Below are 13,071 nucleotides of genomic sequence, written 5' to 3'. Positions count from 1 at the left end.
ATTGAGCTCTTCCTAATAAAAATATTATTCCCTGAGACATGCAGCCAAGATGGTGATTCTGCTTGTGGCTGAGTGTACTACTTTAATGATATACTAAGAAACTAGTGAAATATTTATGGAATTTTGGGGCATCCTAGTAGTCCTACTGGGAGGCAGACTTAAGTCAAACTGCCATTTATCATTTCATCTTCATGTCTCCACCCTGACTAGTGGAGAATAGTGGTATCGAAGGTACCAAGAATCAATACAGGGAAGGGTAAAGAGGTTGGGATGGGAAAAATTGACTTTCATTTTCTAGGTAACTCTTCTTGGCTAAGTCATTACATGTCTCCAATCATGGCGAAAAAAATGTTACTATATATCGTAAAATTGACTTCTCTTTAGAAAGATGGCAAGTGAGGGTTGGAGAGTCCTTTCTTTATTGGAATCTACCATTATATCCTCATCCCACTACAAAGAAGTCCAGTTCTTTTTCAGTCAGTGCCCCATTCCAAGATGCCAATTAAACTCTCATAATAAAGCAGTCATCAGAATTAAATGTTTAGTGTTATTCTATCTCAACCTGTGGATGCAAGAAGTAAGACTTTTATCACATTCACAGAAAGTTAATGATATTTGGCATTATCTTGAGCTGGGAATTTAAGACTGGAATATTACATTCTTATTACATTGATTTATCCTGTTGTCTTTATTTTTAATTTATTTTATTAATGTATGAAAAGAAATTTTATTGTGGTAAGAAAACAATATGTGATCTACTCTCACATTTTTAAGTGTATAATACATCCCAGACCGGGGCTCGCACCCGTGTCATTCTATTCTTTGTTTCTACGAGTTTGACTATTTTAGATATCTCATATAAGTGGAATCATGCAGTATTTGTTCTTCTGTGACTGGCATATTTCACTTAGCATAACATCTTCAGATATATCTATGTTACTGCACATGGCAGATTTTCCTTCTTTTTTAAGGCTGGACAATATTCTATTGTATGTATATATCACATTTTAAAAATGTATTCATCCATCAATGGATATTTACGTTTTGTCCATATCTTGGCTATCATGAATAATGCTACAGTGAGCATGGTAGTGCAGAAATATCTTTTAGATCTTGATTTCAAATCTTTAGACTATCTACAGAGAAGTGACGTTGCTGGGTCACGTGATAATTCTATTTTTAAGGTTTTCAAGACCCTCCATACTATTTCATAGCAACTGTACCATTTTACATTCTTACCAACAGTACCCAGTAGTTCCAATTTCTCCACATCCTTACCAATACTTTACTTTATTTATTTTTATAATAGCCATCCTAACAGGTTCAGGATGATACCTCATTGTGTGTTTTCTTTTGTTGTTTTTTGGGGGTTGTTTTGGTCTGTGCTGTGCGGCATGTGGGATCTTAGTTCCCTGACCAGGGATTGAACCTGCACCCTCAGCAGTGAAAGCACAGAGTCTTAACCACTGGACCACCAGGGAATTCCCTCATTGTGGTTTTGATTTACATTTTCCTGATGGTTAGTGATGTTGAGCACCTTTTCATATATCTGTTGACCATTTATATATCTTCTTTGGAAAAATGTCTGTTGAAGCCCATCATTGCCCATTTTTAAATTGGGTTATTTGGGGGGTTTTTTGCTATTAAGTCATAGGAGTTTCTTATAAATTTTGAATATTAAGCCCTTATCTGATACAGGGTTTGCAAGTATTTTCTTCTCTTCCATAGGCTGCCTTTTCATTTTGTTGATTGTTTCCTTTGCTGTTCAGAAGGTTTTTAGTTTGATGTAGTTCTACTTGCCCATTTTTGCTTTGTTGCCTGTGCTTTTGGTGTCATATAGTTAGGACATCATTGCCAAAATTAGTGTCAAGGATCTTTTCCCCTATGTTTTCTTCTAGGAGTTTTACAGTTTCAGATCTTATGTTTAAGTCTTTAATCCATTTAGAGTTGATTTTTGTGTATGATACAAGAGTCCAGTTTCATTCTTTTGCATGTGGATATCCAATTTCACCAACACCATTTGTCAGTTCTGAGAAAGAACAAAGTTGGAGGCATAAGAGTTTCTGATTTCAAAAAATATATTACAAACCTACAGTACTCAAAACAGCATGGTACTGGCAAAAAGACAGACGAATGGAACAGAATAGAGAGACTAGAAATAAACATATGCATATACAGCCAACTGATCTTTGACAAAGGAGCTAAGAATACAATTGGGAAAGGATGCTCTCCCAGTGCCCTTAGAAGTAACCATGACACCCTACAGATTTGGAATATTCAGGGCCTCCATACTTTTTTAAAAGATAAATTTATTTATTTATTTTTGGCTCCATGGGGTCTTCGTTGCTGTGCACGGACGGGCTTTCTCTAGTTGTGGCGAGTGAGGGCTACTCTTCATTGCAGTGTGCGGGCTTCTCATTGCGGTGGCTTCTCTTGTTGCAGAGCACAGGCTCTAGGCTCATAGGCTTCAGTAGTTGTGGCACACAGGCTCAGTAGTTGTGGCTCGTGGGCTTAGTTGCTTCCCGGACCAGGGCTCAAACCCGTGTCCCTTGCACTGTCAGGTGGATTCCTAACGACTGCACCACCAGGGAAGTCCCAGGACCTTCATCCTTTTACATGTGAGTTACTACTTGATTTTCCCTAGTCAGGTCACTAGTAGGCTTTAAGTTCCAGGAGACTCTAAGGTTAATTTTTCTCAATTTGTTTCTTATTGCCAACTAGGGATTTACTGTCTTCAGTGCCAAGCAGGCTAGATAACTGATGGCAGTTTCCCCTATATCCTCAATGATCTGTTGTCTCTGATCTCTCCTGGTATCAATTTTTATGTTAGAGCAATAGATGACTTACTCTGGGTTAATTAAGTAGAAAATAAACTACTAAAAAGATATTGGACAGTTTATGGAATCTCTAAATAAAAGATTCAAGAACCAGCATTGGTGTTTGGAAGTTTAAACTTATGCCTAGGAATCATGCTGTAGAATTGGTCCAGGGAACAACCTAGTGCAAGAGTCACTGGGCAGAGACACTTCAGCTAGAACTACAAAGATCAATGATAGGGGATGCTAAATACAGTAATATGAATCACTGATACATTTGTTCTGGATACTGAAAACTGTGTGTGCTTTCCACTTCCAGAATATATTCTAAGCAGTCTTTTCTTCTTGTCAGTAGCTTCTAGTCCAGTCTCCAGAATGGATATAACTGATTGTCAGAGCTAAGGTCATATGCTAGCCTATGGCCCTAAAGGTTACTCAGAGATTAAGTAGCTGGCATTTTCAATCTCAATAACGAGAGACAGATTCTTCCTCATAAGATGGGGATTTCCATAACTTATATATGGGTTCATACACTGGACAAAAACGAAGAGTAGAACTCTCCATTAGAGTTTATTCATGAATAAATACCACATAAGTCATAATTTTCTTTACAATAATATTTTGGAAACAAGAATAAGGAAGTTTTATATATATATATATATATATATATACACACACACACACACATATATATACACAGACACACACACATACACACATATGTATATATGGGTGTGTGTGTTTATAAATTCTGACTTTATATAAAGTAGGCCTTTGTTTTTTACTGTGACTGTTCTGAATGCAGAATGGGGATTCTTTTAGTTACAAAGAGGAAAATGAAAACTTTTTTCTGAACTAAACTACATGAAGTGTGAACATGAAGATTAACATCGTCTCTGAGGCAGGAACCTCAAAATTATACTCCTTCTCAATCAATGTTATTGTCAGTTCTTAGTTTTATTAATTATTAAAGGAAAATATATATCCAAGACATTACTGCAAATAAATATTTTAGAATATGTCTGGCTTTTCCTGTACAGTGAAAACATTTTTATAATATGAAATGTAAGAACAGATATTTTTCCAACGTAAGTTCTCGTTGCACATTCTCACATATTATAACCATATGTAATTACTGTTAAGTGAAAAGCCTGAATTAGATGAGTAAATTGTTAGAGCCAGTGGTAAGAAAATTATTATATATATTTTTAGCACAGTATTTAAATTTTATATTTAAGAAACTTTTGAGGGACTTTTCATCTAGCTAGTAAGTGAGTTAATTAAAAACAGAGGAACGTTGTGAAGAGTGACACCATGGTGTTTTTAGAATCAGAGGGGTATGAATTCCAAGTATTCAATGATAATTTTTGAGATCCTACCACAGCCAGGTACATGGCTTTTACATTTTCTCTAGGAATTTCATTTTCATCATCTAAACAATAGATATAAAACATTTAACTAATGAAGTTTTTGAGAGCAGAACAAATCTTCAAGGCAAGACACAAAAAGGTGAAAACCTTTCCAAGTAACTTGACTATGTTCCAGAGCAAAACTCAATAATATTTATAGAAATACAAAAATATTCATCACTACTACAAGGCAAAATTAATAAGTTATGGCATCCAACCAAAGATTACCAGGCATACAAAGGGTCAGGGAAAGATGAACTATAATAAGAATAATCACTTGAGAGTGACCCAAAACTGGCACAGATGTTAGAATGAGAAGATAAGGAAGTCAAAATAGCTTTTATAATTGTACCACCCATGTTAAAAAAAGTTATGTCGAAATATAGAAGATATAAAAAAGAACCCAATTTAACTTCTAGAGATGAAAGCTACAGTTATTGAGATCAAAACAAAGCAAACAAATCATTTGATAGGTTTTGTGTGTTTGAAAGTTTGTTGTTTGAAAATTTGTTTCATTTGTTCTACCAGTTAGACCTGGTAGAAGAAACAGTGTTTCTGGGTAAGAGATGATAAAAATACCAGTCCTCCAGTTAGTTCACTGTCACTCTCAGAGAGCTTAAAAGAGAACTCAGTGTGGTTGAACAGTAGCCCAGAGAATAAGTTGGAGGGGGTTATTGCTGGAAGTGACAAAAGTAAGACACGGCTTCCACTTTGGGGTGTCTTCTGTTGTAAAAGAGGCAAGAATGAGGATGAACCATAAACTCTTCCCATGCTGAAGCCACAGAGTGAACCCATCCCATGTTATTAGAGGCCACTGATAGCAGAGGCAGAAGACCAGGATCATAACTGCTAATGGGCAGCTAATTGTGCTTGTAGTCAGAGGAGGGTCTCCCTCTTTTCCCCTTTTTCTTTTTAATTCTAAACTCAGGGTTATAATTAAACAAAACAGGAATTTAGAGAAGAGCACGTGGGAAGCTTTTTGGCTATTTGGAGTTGTTGCTTTGAACAAATATCCCCCCAATAAAAATAATAACATAATAATAGTAGTACATGAAATGTCCATATATTGACTTAAATGAATTCTTTAAAATTAGATGTAGTTTTTGGTCTAGACTGCAAAAGCATTAAATTTCCCTTGTAGCAGTTACTGAAAAAAAATTAAACATTTAAATTTCTTTACTTCATCAAGATTGAATTTCTCAATCAAACCACATATGATTAACCTGGTTTTCCAATGTATCTTTTATAACAGACACATAATCTGATAATAAACATGGCATTGCTTTCTAAATTATTTTTAATGACATACATGATAGAACATGAGAGGATCTTGGCCCATTTAGCAACCCCCATACTTTTATTTTAATGGAACATATAGTTTAGGTAGAAAATATAGCCTAGTGGATTTAAAAAAATTATCTTTGGAAATGAAAAATAATGGGACTGAAAGATTAAGTATAAATTAGAGACTATAAGGATTTGATTTATTTGAAGTACAGAGTCCTTAAATTGTGCTTCTGGTTAATAAACTGGCTTTAGACATTGGACAAAGGTCTGTAATTTCTTCTACTACAGTCTGGTATTTCAAGAGCTACCAAGAAAACACTGCTGAATGGCTTTAGGTCTCAGAAGTTAAGACACAAGAGAAGTCAGATATCACCACTATGGTGGTAAATTCCCTCTATGCAAAACAATTTTAAAAAATTCCACTTCTCTCATTAGAATACCACAGTGCAGAACTTGCGTGGTGGCGCAGTGGTTAAGAATCCGCCTGCCAAGGCAGGGGACATGGGTGCGAGCCCTGGTCCAGGAAGATCCCACATGCCCAGAGCAACTAAGCCAGTGTGCCATAACTACTGAGCCTGCATGGCACAACTACTGAAGCCCACATGTCTAGAGCCCGTGCTCCACAACAAGCGAAGACACCGCAATGAAGAGTAACCCCCACTCGCCGCCACTAGAGAAAGCCCACGCGCAGCAATGAAGACCCAACGCAGCCAAAAATAAATAAAAATTAATTAATTAAAGAAGAAAAAAGAATACCACGGTGCAATGTCATCATCTCCTCAAGAAAAAGTGCCATATAATTCTGTTCTCTGTCTTCAGTGTTATGCAGTAAGACAAGATTTGTTTTCTCCAAGTCCCCCCTCCCCTTTTTTGGTCATTTCCCCCTCCTAGAAGAGAGCCTTAGCTTAGATGAGAAAATAAAGTTTCCATTATCATAACACCAAATAAAGGCTATCAACATTTGCAAGGGAAATTTTGATTGTAGATGTTTAACTGAAAGATTAAAACATATTTCCGTAGGACCTTCAAGGTACCTGACCTCTCCCACAGCGTATCTTGCTGAGAAGATGAAAGGAGCCTATTGACTGCTAATCAAGCCTTGCAGAGTAAGAAGAAAGCTGAAAAAACCAAGGTCATGGTGAAGAGGAGAAAAGTTAGGGAGAACCTACAGAGATGCAGCTTTAAGCTGAAACCGGTATAGACTTTAAATGGAAAAGAGGAAAACACTATCCGTGCTCTCCACTGTTCTCTATGTGTTTTGTATTGTAAAGTAGGCTTTTCTTCTAGTAACAGACCCACTTTCATGCTCTTCCAGATATTCAAGTCTACATAAATAAGGATTTATATACTTGTGGTCTTGTCTGAGATTACTGTACTGTGACATAACATATGGCTGTGCCTCCATCTAAGACTACCATAGAAATGAGCCAAGAAATACTCCACCGTTTATCTAAACTACCAGATTGTTGCTGAGGAAGGGGAGTGCTCACAGCTTTTGTAAATTGATGTAATGAATACTCTTTCAGCAGGGGAGTAACTTGAGAAAAGTAGTAATCTTGGCCTGGAAGCACTGGCCGAGAGAATGCATGGTTTAACATGAATGCCTAGGTTAATGCTTTCTTGTGAGTTTATTAGTTTCCCATAGGAAAATTTCACAAGCTGTTATCAGGCTATGAAGAGAGGGAAGAAGTCTGGGGAAGGTCATATGTGTGTCTGCATCATCCAAAATGGCTGATAGAAGGGAAATTAGATTGTTTATGAAGGCGGAGGAAAAGTCCCTGAATGATATGGCAATATTGATGGGGGCAATGCAGTTGATAGAGTATTTGGCTCCAGCTACATTTGAAAGAGGGCTTGAAACTAGTGAAAAGACAGCCAGTAGGTACGTGAGAAGAAGAATGCATTATTTAGGAATTCATGATTCTCTGCCATTCTCAAATAATTCATTGAATAATTAATTGAGAGGATGGGTAAGGGAAATTGATTAAGCTTTAGAGAAACTGATAAAAATTATTTAGTGGACAGTGTATGTTATGGTTGATTTAAGAGATTTTCAAGGGTAATTTTGACTTTACTCCCTTAAACAATATTTTCCACTGATTTTAGCACCTAATCAAATATCAGAGTAATATTTGACTCCAATTTATGGACAGATTTGAATATACAAAATCTTAAGTAACCTAAGAATGGAAGGCAAGTTTAAAGAGAAGTTATAAGGTATGAATACAAATTTTTCCTCTCAATAAGCAGTGCAAAAGGAGAACTACAGCTGTAGAACCCTAGAGTTTGTAGAGCTTTTCAGTGTGATTGAGCCATCAGAGATCAATGTTTTATGGTACCATAGTAGGAAATCCTATATTATGATATCGTAGTATCGAAGTTAGTGATCTTATTCAATTGTGATGGTATTTTAAAAGACTAAGAAAATTAGGATGTGTGTGTGTTTGTACTAAAGGAAGTTGAAGAAGAAACTATTAATCATTAATTTACTGTATCCCAAATTCAGAATTCAGAAGTTGGCATGGTATAGATTCAGGAATTTTTTTGTCTGTGTTAGATTTAAGGAAGGAGTGAATATTATTTGATACCCATAGGAAGACTAAACCTAAAGAGAATATAAATACTTTTTTCTAGGGAGATTTTTTTTCCTTTGAAAAAATGCTTCAGGGTAACACTAGAGTCTAAACTCTTTGGGGACAGTGGCTATTGGTGAGAGTATTTGGAAGTGTAGGTCTAGTTAAATAATAAACTTGATTCTTGGAGTTAAGGACTCTGAAAAAGCAAGAAAAGTTACTTCTCTAAGGGCAGGATCACCTTAAGGAAGTTAATTTGAAAATGTCATTTAACAGGTGTGAGTTTTGACACACTTCAGTGAATATGTGCACCATGTTGTTCATTGACAAGGGGAAAAAGAATTACTATGTCATTAACAAGACCACTTCTTACCAATCTGAAAGAACTAAAGATATTTGGAGAGTTCAGATGGTATTATAATTGATTCATCCAAGATTACTCCTAGAGTGAAATAAGTGGATTGGCATTCAGCATCTATTTGATCTATAGTCATTTCCCTTTATTCGAGGTTTCATTTTCTACTGTTTCAGTTACCCACGGTCAACCGAAGTCCAAAAATATTAAGTAGAAACTTCCAGAAATAAACAATTCATAAATTTCTGAGTAGCGTGATGAAATCTTGTATCATCCATCCACCCACCGGGATATGGACCATCCCTTTGTCTGGCATATCTCACCCCTTAGTTACTTAGTAGCCATCTTGGTTATAGAACTGACTCTCAGTATCACAGTGCTTGTGTCCAAGTCACCCTTATTTTACTTAATAATGGCCCCAAAGCAAAAGAGGAGTGATGCTGGCAATTTGGATATGCCAAAGAGAAGCTGTAAAGTAGTGTCTTTAGGTGAAAAGGTGAAAGTTCTTGGTTTAATAAGGAAAGAAAAAATCATTTGCTGAGGTTGCTAAGATCTATGGTAAGAATGAATCTTCTGTATGTGAAATTGTGAAGAAGGAAAAATAAATTCATGCTAGTTTTGCGGTCACACCTCAAATTGCAAAAGTTATGGCCACAGTGCATGATAAGTGCTTAGTTAAGATGGAAAAGGCATGAAATTTGTACAATAAGATATTTTGAGAGAGGAAGGGACCACATTCAGATAACTTTTATTATAGTATATTGCTATAATTTTTACATTTTATTATTAGTTATTGTTAACCTCTTACTGTGCCTATCTTATAAATTTTATCATAGGTATGTAAGTATAGGAAAAAAACACAGTATATATAGGATTCGGTGCTATCTGCTGTTTCATGCAACCACTGGGGTCTTGGAATGTATACCCTGAGGATAAGGGGGCTACTGCATTTTCTAGTATACCTTCCTAAGGCAGAGGTTAGAAGTTAAGAAAAAAAAATCCCAAACCCTCTTTCAGCTTGGGATCTTTATGTAAAAGAAATTCCACAAACTCAGTGCATTTACGTGAGACTTGGAATTTGAAAATAAGGAAAGGCAGTTATCCTGGTGCTTTAGCTTTTGTGGCCAGCAAGCATCTCTGTGGAGACATAAGTATTCATCTGTAGCATCATTCCTGTGTACTTAACTCCCTAGGTAGTAAGCACAATAGCTGTTTCTCTTTGTGAGTTTAGATGGAAAATCTATAGACTCTATGTACATTTAATGAAAATTATGAAGCAGTAACAATTGTTACAATCACACGGGTCAAGAAATGGAACATTGGCAACAACCAAGAATCCCCTCCATGCCTTGCATCATCACAAAACCCTCCCATAGCACAAACAATAACCACTTACCTAACTTTTATGTTAACCCATTCATTGTTTTTCTTTGTAGATTTATTACTTATGTGCACATTCCTGTAATACTGTTGATAGATATTTGTGTTGTTTTCTATTTATGGCTGTCATGAACAATGCTGAACAAGATACATGTTTATATATGTATCCTAGTAGACAGGAGAACACGTTTCTCTAGGGAGTGAACTACTGGGTTACAGGGAAGTTTCAGGAATGAGATGCTGAGTCACAGAGAAAATATGTCCTTAAACCACAAGATAATGACAAGTGGTCAAATCAACTTACACTTCCAACAGTGGTGGTGACTCATATTTAAATTCCTTGACATTAGTTGTTATCATTTATTTTAATATTTCCTATCTAATCTGTGTGTAGTGGTACCTCATTATGGTGTGAATTTTAGTTTTCATGATTACTATTGAAAATATAAATATTTTACAGTTTTAAATATAGTTATTGGCTTTTGGGATTTGCTGTTTTTTGAGGGGTCTATTGAATTTTTGGCCTACTTTTCTGTTGGGTTATTTGCCTTTTTATTCTTGCTTTTAAGAGTTTATTTCATTTTTTAGTTGAAGTATAGTTGATTTACAATATTATATTACTTTCAGATGTAGAACATAGTGATTCAATATTTTTATAGATTATACTCCATTTAAAGTTATTATAAAATATTGGCCATATTTCCTGAACTGTAAATATATCTTTGTAGCTGATTTATTTTACACATTTTATACCTCTTTATCCCCTACCCCTATCTTGCCCCTTCCTCCTTCTCTTTCCCCACTGGTAACCACTAGTCTGTTCTCTATAACTGTGAGTCTATTTCAGTTTTGTTATAGTCATTCATTTTATTTTTTAGATTCCACATATAAATGATAACATACAGTATTTGTCTTTCTCTGTCTGACTTATTTCACTAATCATAATACCCTCCATGTCCATCCATGTTGTTGCAAATGGCAGGATTTCTTTCTTTTTCATGGCTGAGTAATATTTCTCTGTGTGTGTGTGTGTGTGTGTGTGTGCGTGCGTGTGTGTGTATCATACCACATGTTATTTATTCATTTGGCTGTTAGCAGGCACTTAGGTTTCTTCCATATCTTGGCTATTGTAAATAATGTACATAATGCTGCTGTGAACATTGGGTGCATTCATCTTTTTGGATTAGTATTTTCGTTTTCTTTGGATATATACCCAGGAGTGGAATTGCTGGATCTTGTGGTAGTTCTGATTTTAGTTTTTGAGAAACCTTCATACTGTTTTCCATAGTGGCTGCACCAATTCATATTCCTACCAACAGTGTACTAGGGTTCCCTTTTCTCCACATCCTTGCCAACATTTGTTATTTGTAGTCTTTTTGATGATAGCCATTCTGACAGGTATGAAGTGATACCTCATTGTGGTTTTGATTTGTATTTCTTTGTTGATTAGTGATGTGCATCTTTTCATGTGCCTATTGGCCACCTGTATGTATTCTTTGGAAACATGTCTATTCAGGTCTTCTGCCCATTTTTAATTGTTTTTTTAATATTGAGTTTTATGCGATGTTCATGTATTTTAGATATTAACCTCTTATAGGTCATATCATTTGCAAATATTTTCTGCCCTTTAGTAGGTTGTCTTTTCATGTTGTCAGTGGTTTCCTTTTCAGTGCAAAAGCTTTAAAGTTGATTTAGGTCCCATTTGTTTATTTTTTCTTTGGTTTCCTTTGTCTTAGGAGACAGATCCAAAATAATATTGCTATTATTTATGTCAGAGTGTTTTGCCTATGTTTTCTTCAAGGAGTTTTATGGTTTCTGATCTTGTATTTAGGTCTTTAATCCATTTTGAATTTATTTTTGTATATGATGTGAGAAAGTGTTCTAATTTAATTGTTTCACAAGTAGCTGTCCAGTTTTCCCAGCACCACTTATTGAAGAGACCTTTTTCCTATTGAACATTCTTGCCTCCTTTGTCTTAGATTAATTGACCATAAGTGTATATAGGTTTATTTCTGGTCTCTCTATTCTGTTCCATATGTCTGTTTTGGTGTCAGTACCATACTGTTTTGTTTACTGTAGGTCTGTACTAGAGTCTGAAGTCAGGGCGTGAGATACCTCCAGCTTTATTCTTTTTAAGTTCTTTTCATATTTTGAATAGTAGTCTCTCTATTGGTTTTATATGTTGCAATGATCTTTTCAGGTCTGTGGCATGACCTCTCTTTTAACTATCTTTGTGTTTTCTTTTGTTGGAAAATATTTCTTAATTTAATGTGGGTAAATACATCAATCTTTTCCTTTAAAGCTTATACTTTTTTCCATCTTTCTACTTTGTGGCTTAAAGATAGCCTCCTATATTGTCTTTTAAAATATATTTGGTACCATTTCACATGTAGGTCATTAATCCATCTGGAAATAATTTTGTTTACAATATGATACAATTTTAATTATTTTTTCTTTATGGATACCCTAGTGCTCAGCATTTTTTAATCGAAAAGTTTGTTATGTCTTTGTTGAGGTGCTGTGATACCTCTGTTATACAGAGGTGCCATATGTATGTGTGTGTGTGTGTGTGTGTACATATATATACATATGATTTTGTTTTAACAATATATGTTTTGGTTTGTTTTTCTGTGTCTCTATTAAGTCTTCTTTTGGTTCATTTGTTTGTCTCTATATCAAAACTGCACCCTCTTTGTTACTAGAGCTTTATAAGAACACTAAATATTCAGTAGAACAAGTTTTCCCACATTTATATTATTCTTCAAGTGTGTGGTGGGCTTTTGTAATCCGTATAAATTTTTAAAGAAGTTTTTCAGGTCCAAAACAAAATCTTTGGCATTTTCACTTAGATTTTTCTTACCCTATAACTTAATTTTTAGAGACTTAACATCTTTTCACTATTAAGATATCCAACTTATAAACACAAAATATATCTCTATTCATTTCTGATTTCTTCAAGGTCTTTGAAAAACTATTATAATGTTGTCTGTAAAGGCTTTGTATATCTTATTGGATTTATTGCTACTTCAGCTTTTTGGTGCTATGTAAAAGGATTTCTTTCTTTTTACTATCACTTTCTGTTTGATGCTATTATATAAAAACACAATTTATTTTTATTGATTTTTATCTAGAAATCTTAAGAAGCTCTCTTACAAATCCTAGCAATTTCCTGTACATTATTTTGTATTTTCTCTGTACACAACAATATCATATCTAAATAGAACAAGTTGTGTGTTTTCTTTTCTAATCCT

At 35.0% G+C, this 13,071-nt stretch overlaps 1 protein-coding gene across 5 annotated transcripts in view; it reads left to right on the top strand.

Moving 5' to 3' along the window:
- LOC308619852 (uncharacterized protein) overlaps positions 1-13,071 on the top strand; it is an 811,674-nt gene that overhangs the window by 18,581 nt on the left and 780,022 nt on the right. The window contains exon 3 of one of the 5 annotated variants that reach the window (XM_081239076.1): positions 6,533-7,406. The exons of the other annotated variants lie outside the window; for them this stretch is intronic. Within the exon in view, the coding sequence (XP_081095202.1) occupies positions 6,533-6,597 (65 nt within the window). The 3' untranslated portion in view covers positions 6,598-7,406. Of the gene's footprint in view, positions 1-6,532; positions 7,407-13,071 lie in introns of those variants that run through there. 5 annotated transcript variants of the gene reach the window in all.

The sequence above is a fragment of the Mesoplodon bidens genome (genome assembly GCF_964165515.1).
Source record: "Mesoplodon bidens genome assembly, chromosome: 7".
NCBI lineage: Eukaryota > Metazoa > Chordata > Mammalia > Artiodactyla > Ziphiidae > Mesoplodon > Mesoplodon bidens.
This window is presented reverse-complemented; position numbering and strand designations above follow the sequence as displayed.